Consider the following 13,645-nt stretch of genomic DNA (forward strand, 5'->3'; position numbering starts at 1 on the left):
GGGAAAAGGCCTTAGGTCATTCAATCTTTAATATGCTACTTTAAATTTACAAATACTGATCAGTACAGCATTCAATGGTCTTGTCAAATTTCAAAACAGTCCAAGTAGCAGCTTACCTACAGTCCTCTTCTGGAGACATGCAAACGCATTTGGATTCCACCAACTTATGTCCTGGTCCACAATTCTCTGGGAAGGGCAAAATGTCTGGAACAAACAAATGTAAAACATAAGGATTCTCATTTTTTCAGTGATCAATCAACTTCAAAGCACTGCTTCTCTCTTTAAAATAAAAAAAAATCATTTAAAATATTCTTTTCTTTTTAAATTTTGAGTTCCAAATTATTTCACATCCTCCTACCCCTCCCCTAAGAATTTTCATTTCTACAATTTTGGGTGACAAAACAATTTCTCATAACAATAGAGCTTTTATTTCTTTGTCTGAAAACTACCAATTCATATAGTTTGACTTTTTAATCAACAAGGGATGATTCTTATTTTTGTAAATTTGATTCAGTTCACTATATATTTGAGAAATGAGTCTTTTATCAGAGAAACTTGCTATTGAATTGTTGATATTACTTAACTGTGGTACCTTTTACCAAAATGTAGTGTCCATGATTAATTTGTTTTAAATTAAGTCTACTTTTGCTTTTGCTTTGCCAAGATTGTGATTTTTACCCATGCCTTTTTTTTTAATTTCAGCTAAAACATAATAGATTCTGCTCCAGTCCTTTGCTTTAATGGTGTGTCTTTCTGTTTCAAGTGTGTTTCTTGTATACAACATTTTTCCTGTTTTCTGGCTTCTATTCATTCTACTATTTCTGTTTTATTGGTGATCTCATCCCATTCACATTCACACTTATGATTATTATATATTTCTGTTCATCCTTTTTTTTTTCTGTTTATTCTTCTCTCTTTTTTATCCTATCTCTTTCCAAAAGTCTGTTTTATTTCTAACCACCTTCCTTTTTTACCCTCATCTTATCTTATCACCTTTTCCTCCTATTTCCTCAATTGAATAAAATTGATTTCTATACCCTAATGATGTGTATATACATAAACACACATACATATATATTTAATATATTCTTCCCTCTTTGAATCAATTCTGATTAGAATGAGATTCAAGCATTGTGCACCACCCCTAGTATTTCCCCCTCCATTATAAAAATTTTTCCTTATGTACATCTTTTATATGAGAAAACTTTCCCATTCTACCTCGTCTTCCAGGGCATCCTTCTTTCTCATTCTTTCACTTTTTTTTAGATCATTCCAACATAGTTGACTCACACTCATGCTCTCTGTCTATGTATTATTTCTAACTTCCCTGATAATAATACATTGTTATGTAAATCTTGAAATCTCTCAGACTTGTGAATGTTAAAAATTTCTCCATTGAGGAATCCTCCATTGGAACAAATTCCCTGCTGGAAACATTCCCCATTTTGATGTGAGAACTTGCCAGGATCAGAAGTGGGAGGACCTCTACTCCACCTGTACTTAAGACTGCTTTAGGGGAGAAAACTCCTTGCTATGGGAGGACCTCTACTCCACCCGTACTTAAGACTGCTTTAGGGGAAAAAACTCCTTGCTAAACAATGAAAGTACTTGGATCCATGCAAGGCAAGGAGTTCTTTGAGCCATGCCTGTTTTTAGAATTGATACAATGGGCTGCTAGGTACCTAAAAGGGTCAGACAAGTTTTCTCTTAATGAGATTAGTCGACTCAGCTGTGTTTTCTCTGGTTCAGATTTACTGAGGGGATTAGTCGACAGAGCAGCATTTTCTCTGGTTCAGACTTACTGAAGAGGTTAGTTGACTTAGCAGGAATTCAGATGGGCTGTCTTTTAGAAAACATCTAAGGTGATTGGTAGATGGAAGAACTTAGGGGAGGTGACATAGGAAAAAACCTCCTATATAAGAAAAGGAATCTCTTGAGCAAGAGATCCTTGGAGGCTTGGAGAGGCTTGGAGATCCTTGGATCCTTGGAGATAGATCCTTGGAGATAGATCCTTTTGGAGGAGGCCCTTTGAAGATCTCTTGAGAAGAAGTCCCTTGGGAGGCTGAATCTGGCTGGCACTCCCTCTGGGGAGATTCTGTTCCCCAGACATCCTTGCTTAAGACAAGTCTTATGGTGAGTGATAATTGACTGGTTTCTCTCTTAAGGCTTAGGCCTGGGTTGGCCAGGCCTGCCCTGGCCAACCTATTTTTTCTCATTAATTCCTTTTCTCTCTCCTTCTCCTTTTCTTTAATTCCTCATTGCATTATTAATTAAATTCTCTAAAAAACCCAGTTGATGGGCATATTCATAATTTGGGAATATATTCCCTGGCAACCACCTTATATTTGATTTAAAACCAAGACACTGTAGTGAAACATATTTTCTGCGGTCAAATTTACTCACCCTCTCTTATATCTATCACAATTTATATCTTCCACCATTTTAATTCACTACAGTTTACAACATCAACCATTTTAATTCTTACAGTTAGATGTTATATGTATCATTTTCCCATAAAGAAATATAAGTGGTTTAAACTTTTTTGAGTTCCTTATGATTACTCTTTCATGTTTACTTTTTTATGCTTTTCTTGAGTTGTGTTTGAGCTTCAGATTTTCTATTTATTGCTGGTCTTTTCATAAGGAATGCTTGAAAGTCTTCTATTTAATTAAATATTCATCCCCCATCCTGAAAGTTTATATTCAGTTTTGATGGGTAGGTTATTTTTGGTTGTAATCCTAACTCCTTTGTCTTTCAGAATGTCATATTCAAAGCCCTCTGATTCTTTAGTGTGGAAATTGCTAAATTTTGTGTGATTCTCATGGTGGCTCCATGACATTTGAATAGTTTCTTTTCTGACTGTTTGAAAATTTTTCTCCTTGACCTGGAATTTTTGGAATTTGACTGTAATATTTCTGAAGTTCAATTTTGGGATCTCTTTTAGAAGAGAGGAGTCTTTCAATTCCTACTTTTCCTTCTTGTTCTAGATTATCAGAGCAATTTTCCTGGATTAATTTCTTGAAATATGATGGCTGGATTTTTTTTTTTTTTTGAAAATGGCTCTTAGGTAATCCAATAATTTTTAAATTAGCTCTCCTTTATCTATTTCCAGATTAGTTGCTCCAATGAGATATTTCAAATTTTCTTCATTTTTTTTATTCTTTTGACATTTTAAAAAATTGTTCTTATTTCCGTCAGTGAGTTGCATCTCTTTTTCTATTTGTCCAATTTTTCTTTATGAGTAGTTCTTTTCTTTAGTGAATTTTTATGCTTCTTTTACTATTAGGTCAAATCTATTTCTAGAATATCATTTTCTTTGGTAATTTCTTGTGCTTCTTTTACTAAACTGTTAATTTGCTTTTCATAATTTTCTTGCATCACGCATTTCTTTTCCCAACTTTCCCTTTGCCATTCTTATCTCATTCTTTAATTCTTCTAGGAATTTCTCTTGGCCTTAGGTCCAATTAACATTTTTTTTGAGGCTTTGCTTATGGCTTTTTTATTTTGCTTGCAGCTATTTTTGTAGTGTTGTCTTCGGAGTATGTCTTGGTCCTCCCTGCCACAGTAGTGATTTTTATGTTTAATTTTTTGTTTGTTTGTTTGTTTATTTTTTTTTAAACTTCAGACTTTATGTTAAAGCTGTGTTCTTCTTACCTTGGAGTTGGGAGGCACTATCCCATACTTCATACTTTTTTACATTGCTGTTTTCAGAGTTAGTTCTTGGGTATTCAAGTCTTTGGTGCTTCTAATGTGGTGGTGGTGATCTAGGGAGAGGTGTGATCACTGCTCTCTCATTCTGTGTTGTGCTCTTTACCAGGAAAAATCCTGCTGCCCAACAGCTGCAAAAACTAGCATTCCTTTTGACCTTGGAACTGTGACTAGGTCTCTTGTTCCTTTATGACTAACTAGAAATGTTCCTTTCTGTCCTGGAATTTTGACCTAGAACTGCTCAGATTTGCTAATCATCACCAGCTACCCCAAGTTCCAGCAAACACTTCCCTGCAATCTTTTTCTGACCAGTTATCTTACCCCTACTTCCACTCCCAATCCCAGTTACTGCCTCTGGGCTGAGAGGTATCAAAATTGCTATTGCTGCTATTGGAACCACCTCCAAGGCCCAATTCTAGTAATGCTGCTGCTCTCTTGGATGGCCCCCACACTGGGGTGTCACAGACTTTTGCCAACCTCTTAGAGGTTTTAGACTACTCTGCTATTTTTGCCAAGAAAACTGCAAATGGGGTTATAAAGAGTATAAAAAGTAAAACTAAAGAACAAAGCTTAACCAGTGACTTCTCCTTCCCCAGTTAATCATATTCCACAAGAGCACATTTAAGGAAAATCCACAGTGCCAAATGCTGTCATTAATCTGACTCAAATCTGAAATACTAACCTTGTCTGCAAGTGAGTGAACTTGGAATAGCTGGTTCCCAGGACTGCTTCCCACATAAATAATTTGGAGGACCAGTAATGGCAAAGCCATAGGGGCAGGTGAGTTTGATGGTATTTCCAATGTCATATACACTTTGATATGGTGTGATTGAAATGCCTTCCTGTACGAATGGCTTTATGCACCCTACCCCTGCCAAAAAGAACAAATGATATGAATGTATTATTTGAACAATCATATATTCAGAACTATAGGCAGATTTTGTGTGACTGTAGGGAACTAGGATACATTTCCCATCAACTTGGTTATGTTGGATCAGAATGGATGATTTAGGATTGAATCCCTTTCATTTGATAGTTTTTAAATTAATTAATTAATTATTTTTTTCCCCTATTTGATTTCGTCTGATAGTTTTTAATAGTTGGTGAGGTAAGAGGAGTAGCTGAGGACACAGGATTTGGAGTTAGAGAACTCGTGTTCAAAATCCAGCATTGTGACCTACTTCTTATGTGATCTTTGGCAAATTATTCAACCCCTCAGGGTTTCAGTTTCCTAACCTGGAAAATTATGAAAATTATGGACTAGGTCACAACCAGTCTTTTGCAGCTTTGACCTTCCAAGCTACTTGTGACATGCTGTTGTTGACATTATCTCATTCATTCCTCATAATAGCCCTGTGGGGAAAGCATTATTATAGTCATTTTGTAGATCAAGTTACTGAGAACTGTGTGCGGATGGGAGGGGAGGGGACATAAAATGACTTGTCCAAGGTCATTTGGGGATTGAATATCAGATTCTAGTCTAAAGTCCAGATCTCCTAACTCCAAAGTCAGTGCTCATTCCTCAAAGCCAAAAGGCTTGGTTATGTTTGCCACAGTGCTATAGAATGGTGGGGATGATGATATTCATGGTTAGACATGCCATTCAGATTTGCTATATTCCTAAAATCACAGCTTGCAATTATCTGACTAGATGGATAATGGGAAGCAGTAATAGGTGAAATGTACAAGTAATTTTCAAGCATAATAAAAAATACTAATTTCTAGCTTCTTCTCTAATAGACATTTTAAAAGATTTGCTAATCAGTTAGACATTGACTAGTTCAGTTTCATTATCTCCCCTTGGCTATGTGGACAAATTGCCAGAACTGCTACCAAGCAGCCAGATGACTAACATGCATTAAGACAAAGAAAGAAAATGAATTACTTGAGAAGGAGGCTCATCAGAAATTGTATTAGAGTCATTGAAAAGTGGTTGGAATTTTTCGATAATTTATCTTTCAATGAGAGAAGATAAAAATGCTTTTTTGGGGGTTGTTGCTGTTGTTCTTTTTTACACTTCTGTGTAAATCAAAGAAATAACTACTCTAAAGTTTCTGACAAAAAAAGATTAATTAGGATAAGGTTTTCTTCTTTTATGATAAACATTTTGAGGAAAAATGTTTACTTATAAGAACACCAGAAGTTCTATGTATCAAAATTTATCGAGTTATTTTAAAATGGCCAACTTATATGCTAATTAGTTTCCTTAATTTGGCTTTTTGCCTGTTTTATTCTTTATTACAAAGCATGGTTTTCGGGGAGGAGTTACATTTCATGGTTGAGATACATTGGGAAAAATAGATGACAAAAATTAAAAAATATAAAATTTTATTTAAAAAAGGACCAGCTAATTAAACAAAGGTTGATTAACTTGTTTTAGCTAGCCAAATCTATAGGATTTATTACTCTATTACTGAATCACTGTCTCTTTTTGCTCACTTTAATTCATGTATGTGTGTGTGTGTGTGTGTGTGTGTGTGTGTGTGTGTGTGTGTTCATTTTATTAATCTAGTCCAGGGTCACTTCATCTCTCTGGGCATCTCTAAAATTATGTGTTTCTTAGAAGTTCTATGGGTCCCCATTTAATCTGGAGATTATAATTTATTCTAAAATTTATTCACATCTCCTTACTTTGGCATTCCACACCTTCTTGTCTCCATGTTTGGTCAGGTAAACACCTTAAGTATGGGTACCCAACAAGATTGAAGCCCATCATGCAGGCAACTTCAGCTTCTTCTCCAACAGAATACAGCCTCTTCTCATTCTATAAATAAAATAAACCCAAAGGATCCAACTCAGTGGTTTTATGATACTGTCCTAACACTACTGCCAACAATGGGCCTTAAAGTATTCCTAGAACAAGAGATGATATTCTTTTAGTCATCTACTACCAGAATAGAAAGACCTCACCACAGAGGGCACCTTGCCACCTGTCCTCTCATTACTTGTTTTTCCCCCACAAGAATTTGTGATCCAGACCTTGAGAGACCTCTTTCTCCCAACCTTGACAGGAATTATCCTATTTGCCTTTCATTCAGACCAAGGCTAGAGCTACCAAGATTGGAGAGTGAGTGATTGGTGCCTTACTTCTATCCCCTATATACCTAGTTGGTACCATAGCCCTACACTAAGCCAAAAAATCATTTGGCCATCTACCTCTATAATTTTGATTATAGTTGCCTGTCCTTCCAATTATTTTTTACCTCTTTTTCAGGGAAAAATAATAAAATATTCTGACAATCTACTGCTCTTTGTCTCCACTTATAATCTCTTTGACTCTCTAGATAAACGCTCCCTTTCTTGAACCACAATTATTCCACATACACCCTTTCCCTGCTCTCTCCAAATATATTGCATCTTTCTAGTGGAAAGCAAGCTCCTTGAGGGGCATGGTCAAGTAGTTGGGGATTGAACCAATGACTCCTAAATAAGAAATTGAGAGTGGGGCAGACAGAGAAGAGTGCTTAGTAACTGACAACAAAAGGACCCCAGAACCTCATTTATTTATTGAAACCAAATGGTTAGCACTTGTGATATGTATTTTACCTTATTTGCCATTTACCACTACACAAATGAAGACAAATCCTATAAGTCTGGGTTTTAATTTACTCAACAAACATTTATTTATTAAATGCTCAATAGATTTTAATAAAATGTATTGGCTGCTCAAACTCCCTGTCCTTAGAGAGCTTAAAATCCAATAAATTTAACAGTCAACTTTTAAACTACATCTAATATCGCTGTCCTTTGTCTCCATATAGAGGGCTTAACTCTACTGGTATTTCGATCCCTGGAGAAATATTTTACTATGGTACATGATGAATTCAGCTTAGTGTCCACCTTTGCTAGACCCTACCTCAAAAGTACCCAAAAGAGCTCATTATAGTAATCCAGTAATTACTGATTTTGCAAGACTCCATTCATTGTAAAGGCCATTTGTTCTATAGTGACTAGTAGGCACACTATGGTCTTAAATTATAGAGATCCAAATAGAACAAAGTTTGAGTGTGCTTCTGAGTATAAAAATAGGTAACATTTGGGAGTTCATTTTATAAAGTAGCCACCAGACTAATAGATTAATAATCCATTTCTTTTTAATTGTAGCATTTAAAATAAATTGGTTTAATTTGAGGAAAATCAAAGGCAAATGGAGAATCTTTATGTGTCTATAGAGTGTCAATATGTGTCAAACTTTTTAAAATGTATATTCTTCTAGAGTGATGACTACCAGTCCCTTCTTCTTGCCCCCAATCTACTGAGAAACTTCTGCTATAGTTCTAGATGCAGTTTTTGCCTTCTCTTTTTAAATTCACAGGGACTTATTGAAGTGGAAATACATCTGTCCTCAGAAGTGGTTCCAGGGTTCAAGTTTGTTTGTTTTCCTCTATGCCTAAGGCTCTAACATTAACTTAGTGCATGGTTAGGGCAGCTTACCCTGAGGAATCCATTTTCAGGAGGAATAGGTTTAACGCATCCAGATTCAGGATTAGTTTCATCAATATCTACCTCCTTTTCAGCCTCCTCATCATTTATGCAGAGATCTCCCCTGGGGAAATAAAAAAAGTCAAGTGTGTGTGTGTGTGTGTGTGTGTGTGTGTGTGTGTGTGTGTTTCAAAGAAAAATGAGAGAAAAACCCAATACCTCCCCAGGATTGCCTTTCAAAATATCTTAGATACTGATCATATCCTTTCTGGATGAGTAAGAGTACCTTTGTCATTTGCATCAGGGAAGAGAAAATCCCTAGTTCCTTCCCATTCTTCACCTGTTTTCAAATATTGAAAAAGAACAGTCCTCTTCTTGCTCCTGCTCTCCTACACAGGGCTTCCCCCCATTCTGGGGTGCAGGGTTATTGCATTCACGTGTCCTTTGTCTTTTATAAGAGGCAGCACATGGACTCCAAGAGGACCAGCAGCTCCAAGCACCATCAACTTCATCTGGGACAAGAAGAGACATCACTGGGGACTTACCGAACTTTCCCCCAGATCTCTGAATGAAGAGTCCATGATTGTGGCTCTTTTACAAGTAAAGGGCAACAATAATAGCATAATTAGGATATCTAATAAGAAATTCCACTAGGGAGACACCTGGGGAGAGACTGTGGATGACTACCACTTTTCATTTCTGTCACCTCAGTTTCCAATTGGACACATAGGTGACATCTGTGTCAATCAGTCAATAGTCAGTTGCATTTATTAAGCACCAACTATGTGCTAGACACTGTGCTAAGCATTGGGGATCTTTACAGTGTATGGCATTAAAGAGTTTACAGCCTAATGTACTATAACTAAACCTACTGATGAGAAGGGCTTAGATGACTCTCTCTCAGAAGAGACACAAAACTATGCATGCTAATGAACAACGATAAATTAATAATATCTATTGTGGATTTACATACAAGTAGAAATCATGAACAAGCTGTCCATAAATGGAAATAAAGATTTTTTTTTCTAGAACTTGTAGTAAATGGGTACCAATTAGATCTTGATTCCAGTTTGTCTACTGGAAAAGCGGGTATCAACCTCTAATTTTCGAGCAGGTGGTCACATGAGAATCATTACCTCTGATGTTGATACATAGTCTTTAATCTTATTCTTTGTGAATGTTAACCTATATTATAGAAACTTTGTACCATAGTAGGTACAATTAGAAGACCAGAAACAAAACAAAGGCAGACAAAAGTGTTTTATCTAAACTTTGCCTTAACCTAATGCTAAAGCACAGTGATTTGTGCATGGTAGAAGCTTAACAAATATTTATCGAATATAACAAATGGATTGAGTGAATGGATTCAAGTGGATAAATTGATGAAAGATTGGGGACTTGAAAAATCAGGGCATTAGAGAAGAAGACCAGAAAACACTTATTTCTATCATTGGCCGAAAAACATTAGTTCAGGTTGAATTTACCCTCCTTTACAATGTCAATGTTCTTTTTCTATTACTTAGGCAGCCAAGTGGCACTTCCTAGATGTGTGACCCTGAGTAAGTAACATAGTCTTTGTCTGCCTGTCTACCTCAATTTTCTCTACTGTAAAATGGAGATAATAGTACCTGCTCTCCAGAGTTGTAAGAATTAAATAAGATAATAGTCTGTAAGCTCTTAACACAGTGCCTGCCATAGAGTAGACACTTAATAAAAATCCTGTTTCCTTACTTCTCTCCAATCTCTTCTTCAAAATTCAAAGCCTTCCAGTACTTTCAAGGATATTTCCAAAAAGGGCTTCATGCAGGATGGGATTATTTTCATTGACTGTCTTAAAGAGTATTTTAGAGAGAAAATGAATATTTTGCAAGAATTCCGTTACTTACTGGATGTGTAGTCAGGAGCTCTTATCTCACAATTCTCCCCATAGGTGCCACTCTGACACACACAAAGGCACTCAGTTCCTGAGAGTGTGGGCTTGCCATTGTTAGGGCAATGGGCACATTTGCAAGGATCAAATTTTTCAGCATATTCATGAAGAGCTTGCTTGAGATTTTTTCTTTTTGTTACTGCACAGGGAATGTTTTTCACCAAGTCCAAGATAGGTGCCAACTAAGAGAATACCGCAAAGAAGAGTAATTAATCATTCATTTAAATAGTAAGCATTTATTAAGTATTGGCTCTGTGCCAGGCACTGTAAGCTAAGCACAGAGGATTCAAAGAAAGGTTTAAAAAAATCCCTGCTCCCAAAGAGATGACATTCTAATAGGGAAATCATATCATCATACAAATGAATATAAACAAAATACAGAGTAAATGGAAGGTGACCCCAGAGGGGACAGTTCTAGTAGCTGAGAGGACTAGGAAAGTCCTCCTCCATGAAGGGCTCTTTGAGTTGATTCTTCAAGGAAGCTGGGACTCCAAGAGATAGGTGTAAGGAAGGAAAACATTATAGGCACAGGGGACTACCGATGCAAAAGCATAGAGACCGGAGATTGGAATGCCCCATTGGAGGAATAAAATTAGGTTAATATAGTTATATTGTATAGTTCATGGAAGAGAGTAAAATATAAGAAGATTGAAAATGTAGAAAGAGAGAAGTCACGTTTTGAAGGTATTTGAATGCCAAACATTTGGCTTTATATTTGATGCTGATTCTTTATATTTGATTCTGAATGTAGTAAGGAGAGGCAATAGTTTATTGAGTAATAGGATGATAGCCTTCATTTCCCACCAGGTTGCATTCCTTGGGATTTCTCCAATATGGCCCACAACCCTCTTTATTTTCCTGCAAGATTACTTTAGTTCTAGAACTTGCACCTTGGGGATTCTTCTGAGCTTGGTTAGGGTGAGATGTGAAGAGATGAGAACTCCCTCTAAAACCATTTAAGGAAGGGACCTAGGCCAGCCATTTTTTCATTTTCCACCCAGTTGCACTCTATCTCTCAGAGTATCTTCCCTCATCTCTTTTTCAGCTTCTTTTTGAGTGTTATCTTCCCCCATTCAGTTGTCAGCTCCTTGGGAATAGGGACTATGTTGCATTTGTTTTTTATTCCCAAGATTAGCACAGAACCTTTCATATAGTAGCCACTTAATAAATGTTTATTGACTGACCAATTGATGATTTAAGAGTAATAGCCAAATCATTTTTGACTAAATGTTTTTATCAATATAAAAGACTATTGGAATGAAAGGGAAAAGTCAATGCATTTCGCACTTAGAAGGGATGACATAGGAAACCATTCAAGTCTTGTAACTCTAGAAGAAAGTTCTCCAAGGATTCATTGTATGAAAAATGGAAGCTTTGCTGCCTCTCTTTGTGAGAAAATGGAGACTCTGGCTTTCTATATGTCTCTGTATGTTTGTCTTGCTATTTTTACTTTCTCTGCCATCATATATCCCTCCCGTCCTCTTAATTGTTCCATTGAGAAGTGCTAGTCTCTAAATTAATCTTATGCCATTCTCAGAGACATCTACACAAAGGTCAATGTGGATGATAGTGCCTAGCGTATAGTAGGCGCCTGATAAATTTTAGCTGACTAACTGAGTAAGGCTGCTAATGAGGCTAAGTACCTCTGCTAAAATTTCACAGAGAATCGGGCAGAGGATGGGGGTGAGTCTGAAAGTAGGCTTCCGAACTTGATGTTTTGGCTTCTGGTGCAACCATAAAGAGATAGGGAATAGCAAAAAATGAAGAAATAAACAGAGTACTAGGATAAAGGGCAGAGTTAAGAGGGACAAACAAACAGAACTACTAGAGAGCAGCCTCACTTTTGGTGTGACAGGCTTGAGCCCCAAAGCAATTATTTTTTGTAATGTTTAAAATACAAACAGCCAGCTATGTTTTCTGATCTCTATTCTCCATATAGCATAAATAACCTTCCTTAATACTGCATGTAAATAAGAACTAGCTTGCGGGGGGACTGAATTACCTATTCCTGACAAAGAAAATATTGCATCCTTTTTTGGATCCTCAGTTTTATGGAAGTGGCTCTGTTTACAAGATTGCTCATCCTGATTTTTGACGGAAGACCAATGACATCACAATGTGGGCATCGTGGTACAATGTGTTAGACTGTGGCTGATCAGTCTAATATGAATTTGGAAGGCACAGATCAGGCGCAAGGGATTCAATAGATGAGAACATTTAGGGTAGAGTTAGCTCTAGATTTGCAAAGCTCGTATTTCTTTGGTACTTTGAGGTAACCATGTTGGAAAGAAATTTAGATAATTTCTGTAGAAGCATCTTGACATAATAGACAGATTATGGGAATTGATATCAGGGAATTTTAGGTTCAAATTCTGACTTGGACATTTAATAGGTATATAACCAGAGGTAAGTTTCTCAGCCTCTCCCTATCTCAGTTCTTCATCTGTAAAACGAGGGAGTTGGATGAGGTGGCTTCTAAGGTCCCTTCCAGCCAGGGGTATACTAGTAAATGTTTAACAACCAACAATATTTAACCAAAAATATGTACAGGTCACACTTTTAAGTTTAATCTGCATTATTATCATTGTCTCTTAACACTTTCTTAAGTCTAGATAATCAACAAATATAAACCCCAGTCTTGATTGCAATATTTGCTCATTTTCTAGTTGTAACTGCTTCCACTGAAATTTAATGATGACTTTTCTTAATCAGTTTAAGCTGACACCAGCAGGTCTCCCTTTTCATCTCTATATAATTGTATTGATTTGTGGGCATGAAGCCCTCTATCAGTCCTAGAGAAGATGGAATTAGAGTAGTCAACCAGTCAGTATTCACTGAGCATTTATGTGCCAGGTATTGTGCTGGGCAGAAATACCCAAGCACATTGGGGCAGTGGAGGCAAAATGGCACAGGTTCGGGAGTTGGAATCCAAACCCCTATGACACTTCCTCTATCTACTGCAATCTAGCACAAGTCCTTTCTCTTCCCTGGGCCTCATCAGTACAGTGAATAGGCTGGACCACATAGATTTTGAGGTTCTTTCCAGCACTACTTACTCTGTGATCTAATGATAACTCCTTTAATAAAACTAAGAATAGTATAAGCTGGAAACCAAATGGCCCTGGAGACATTTTTTTTCCATTTAATCATAATCGAATTTTACAAAGGAAGGCTTATCAAATTTAAGAAAAAGACTTGTAAGACAAATATAGAAATTAGATATTATTAGGGCAGCTAAGTGGCTCAGTATAGAGAGAGCCAGGCCTAGAGATGGTAGGTAGGTACTGGGTTCAAATGTGGTTTCAGACATTTCTTAGCTGTGTGATCCTGGGCAAACCACTTAACTCCAATTGCCTAGCCCTTACCTCTTTTCTTCCTTGGAAACAATGCTTAGTATTTATTCCAAGACAGAAGGAAAGATTAAAAAAAAAGAAATTATATATTTCCTGGGGGGGGGGGGCGAAGCAAAAAGTAATATTTGTACAGATTTTAGCTTTTGTCTGCAACAAATCTCCCTTGTTGGATATTCAAATATATTTGATGCATGCCCTGAATTCTAAATAGTGTTCAGAATACATGTTTGGG

At 36.7% G+C, this 13,645-nt stretch overlaps 1 protein-coding gene across 4 annotated transcripts in view; it reads right to left on the reverse strand.

Annotated features, from left to right (window-relative positions):
• Positions 1-13,645, reverse strand: part of C6 (complement C6) — a 57,690-nt gene that overhangs the window by 10,021 nt on the left and 34,024 nt on the right. For all 4 annotated transcript variants that reach the window (XM_007487412.3, XM_007487411.2, XM_056824574.1 and 1 more), the window contains 6 exons: positions 10,017-10,242; positions 8,471-8,642; positions 8,143-8,254; positions 6,340-6,472; positions 4,391-4,579; positions 117-204 (listed from right to left, as the gene is read on the reverse strand). In XM_007487412.3, coding sequence (XP_007487474.2) covers positions 117-204; positions 4,391-4,579; positions 6,340-6,472; positions 8,143-8,254; positions 8,471-8,642; positions 10,017-10,242 — 920 coding nt within the window. The remainder of the gene's footprint in view (positions 1-116; positions 205-4,390; positions 4,580-6,339; positions 6,473-8,142; positions 8,255-8,470; positions 8,643-10,016; positions 10,243-13,645) is intronic.

The sequence above is a fragment of the Monodelphis domestica genome, chromosome 3 (assembly GCF_027887165.1).
Source record: "Monodelphis domestica isolate mMonDom1 chromosome 3, mMonDom1.pri, whole genome shotgun sequence".
NCBI lineage: Eukaryota > Metazoa > Chordata > Mammalia > Didelphimorphia > Didelphidae > Monodelphis > Monodelphis domestica.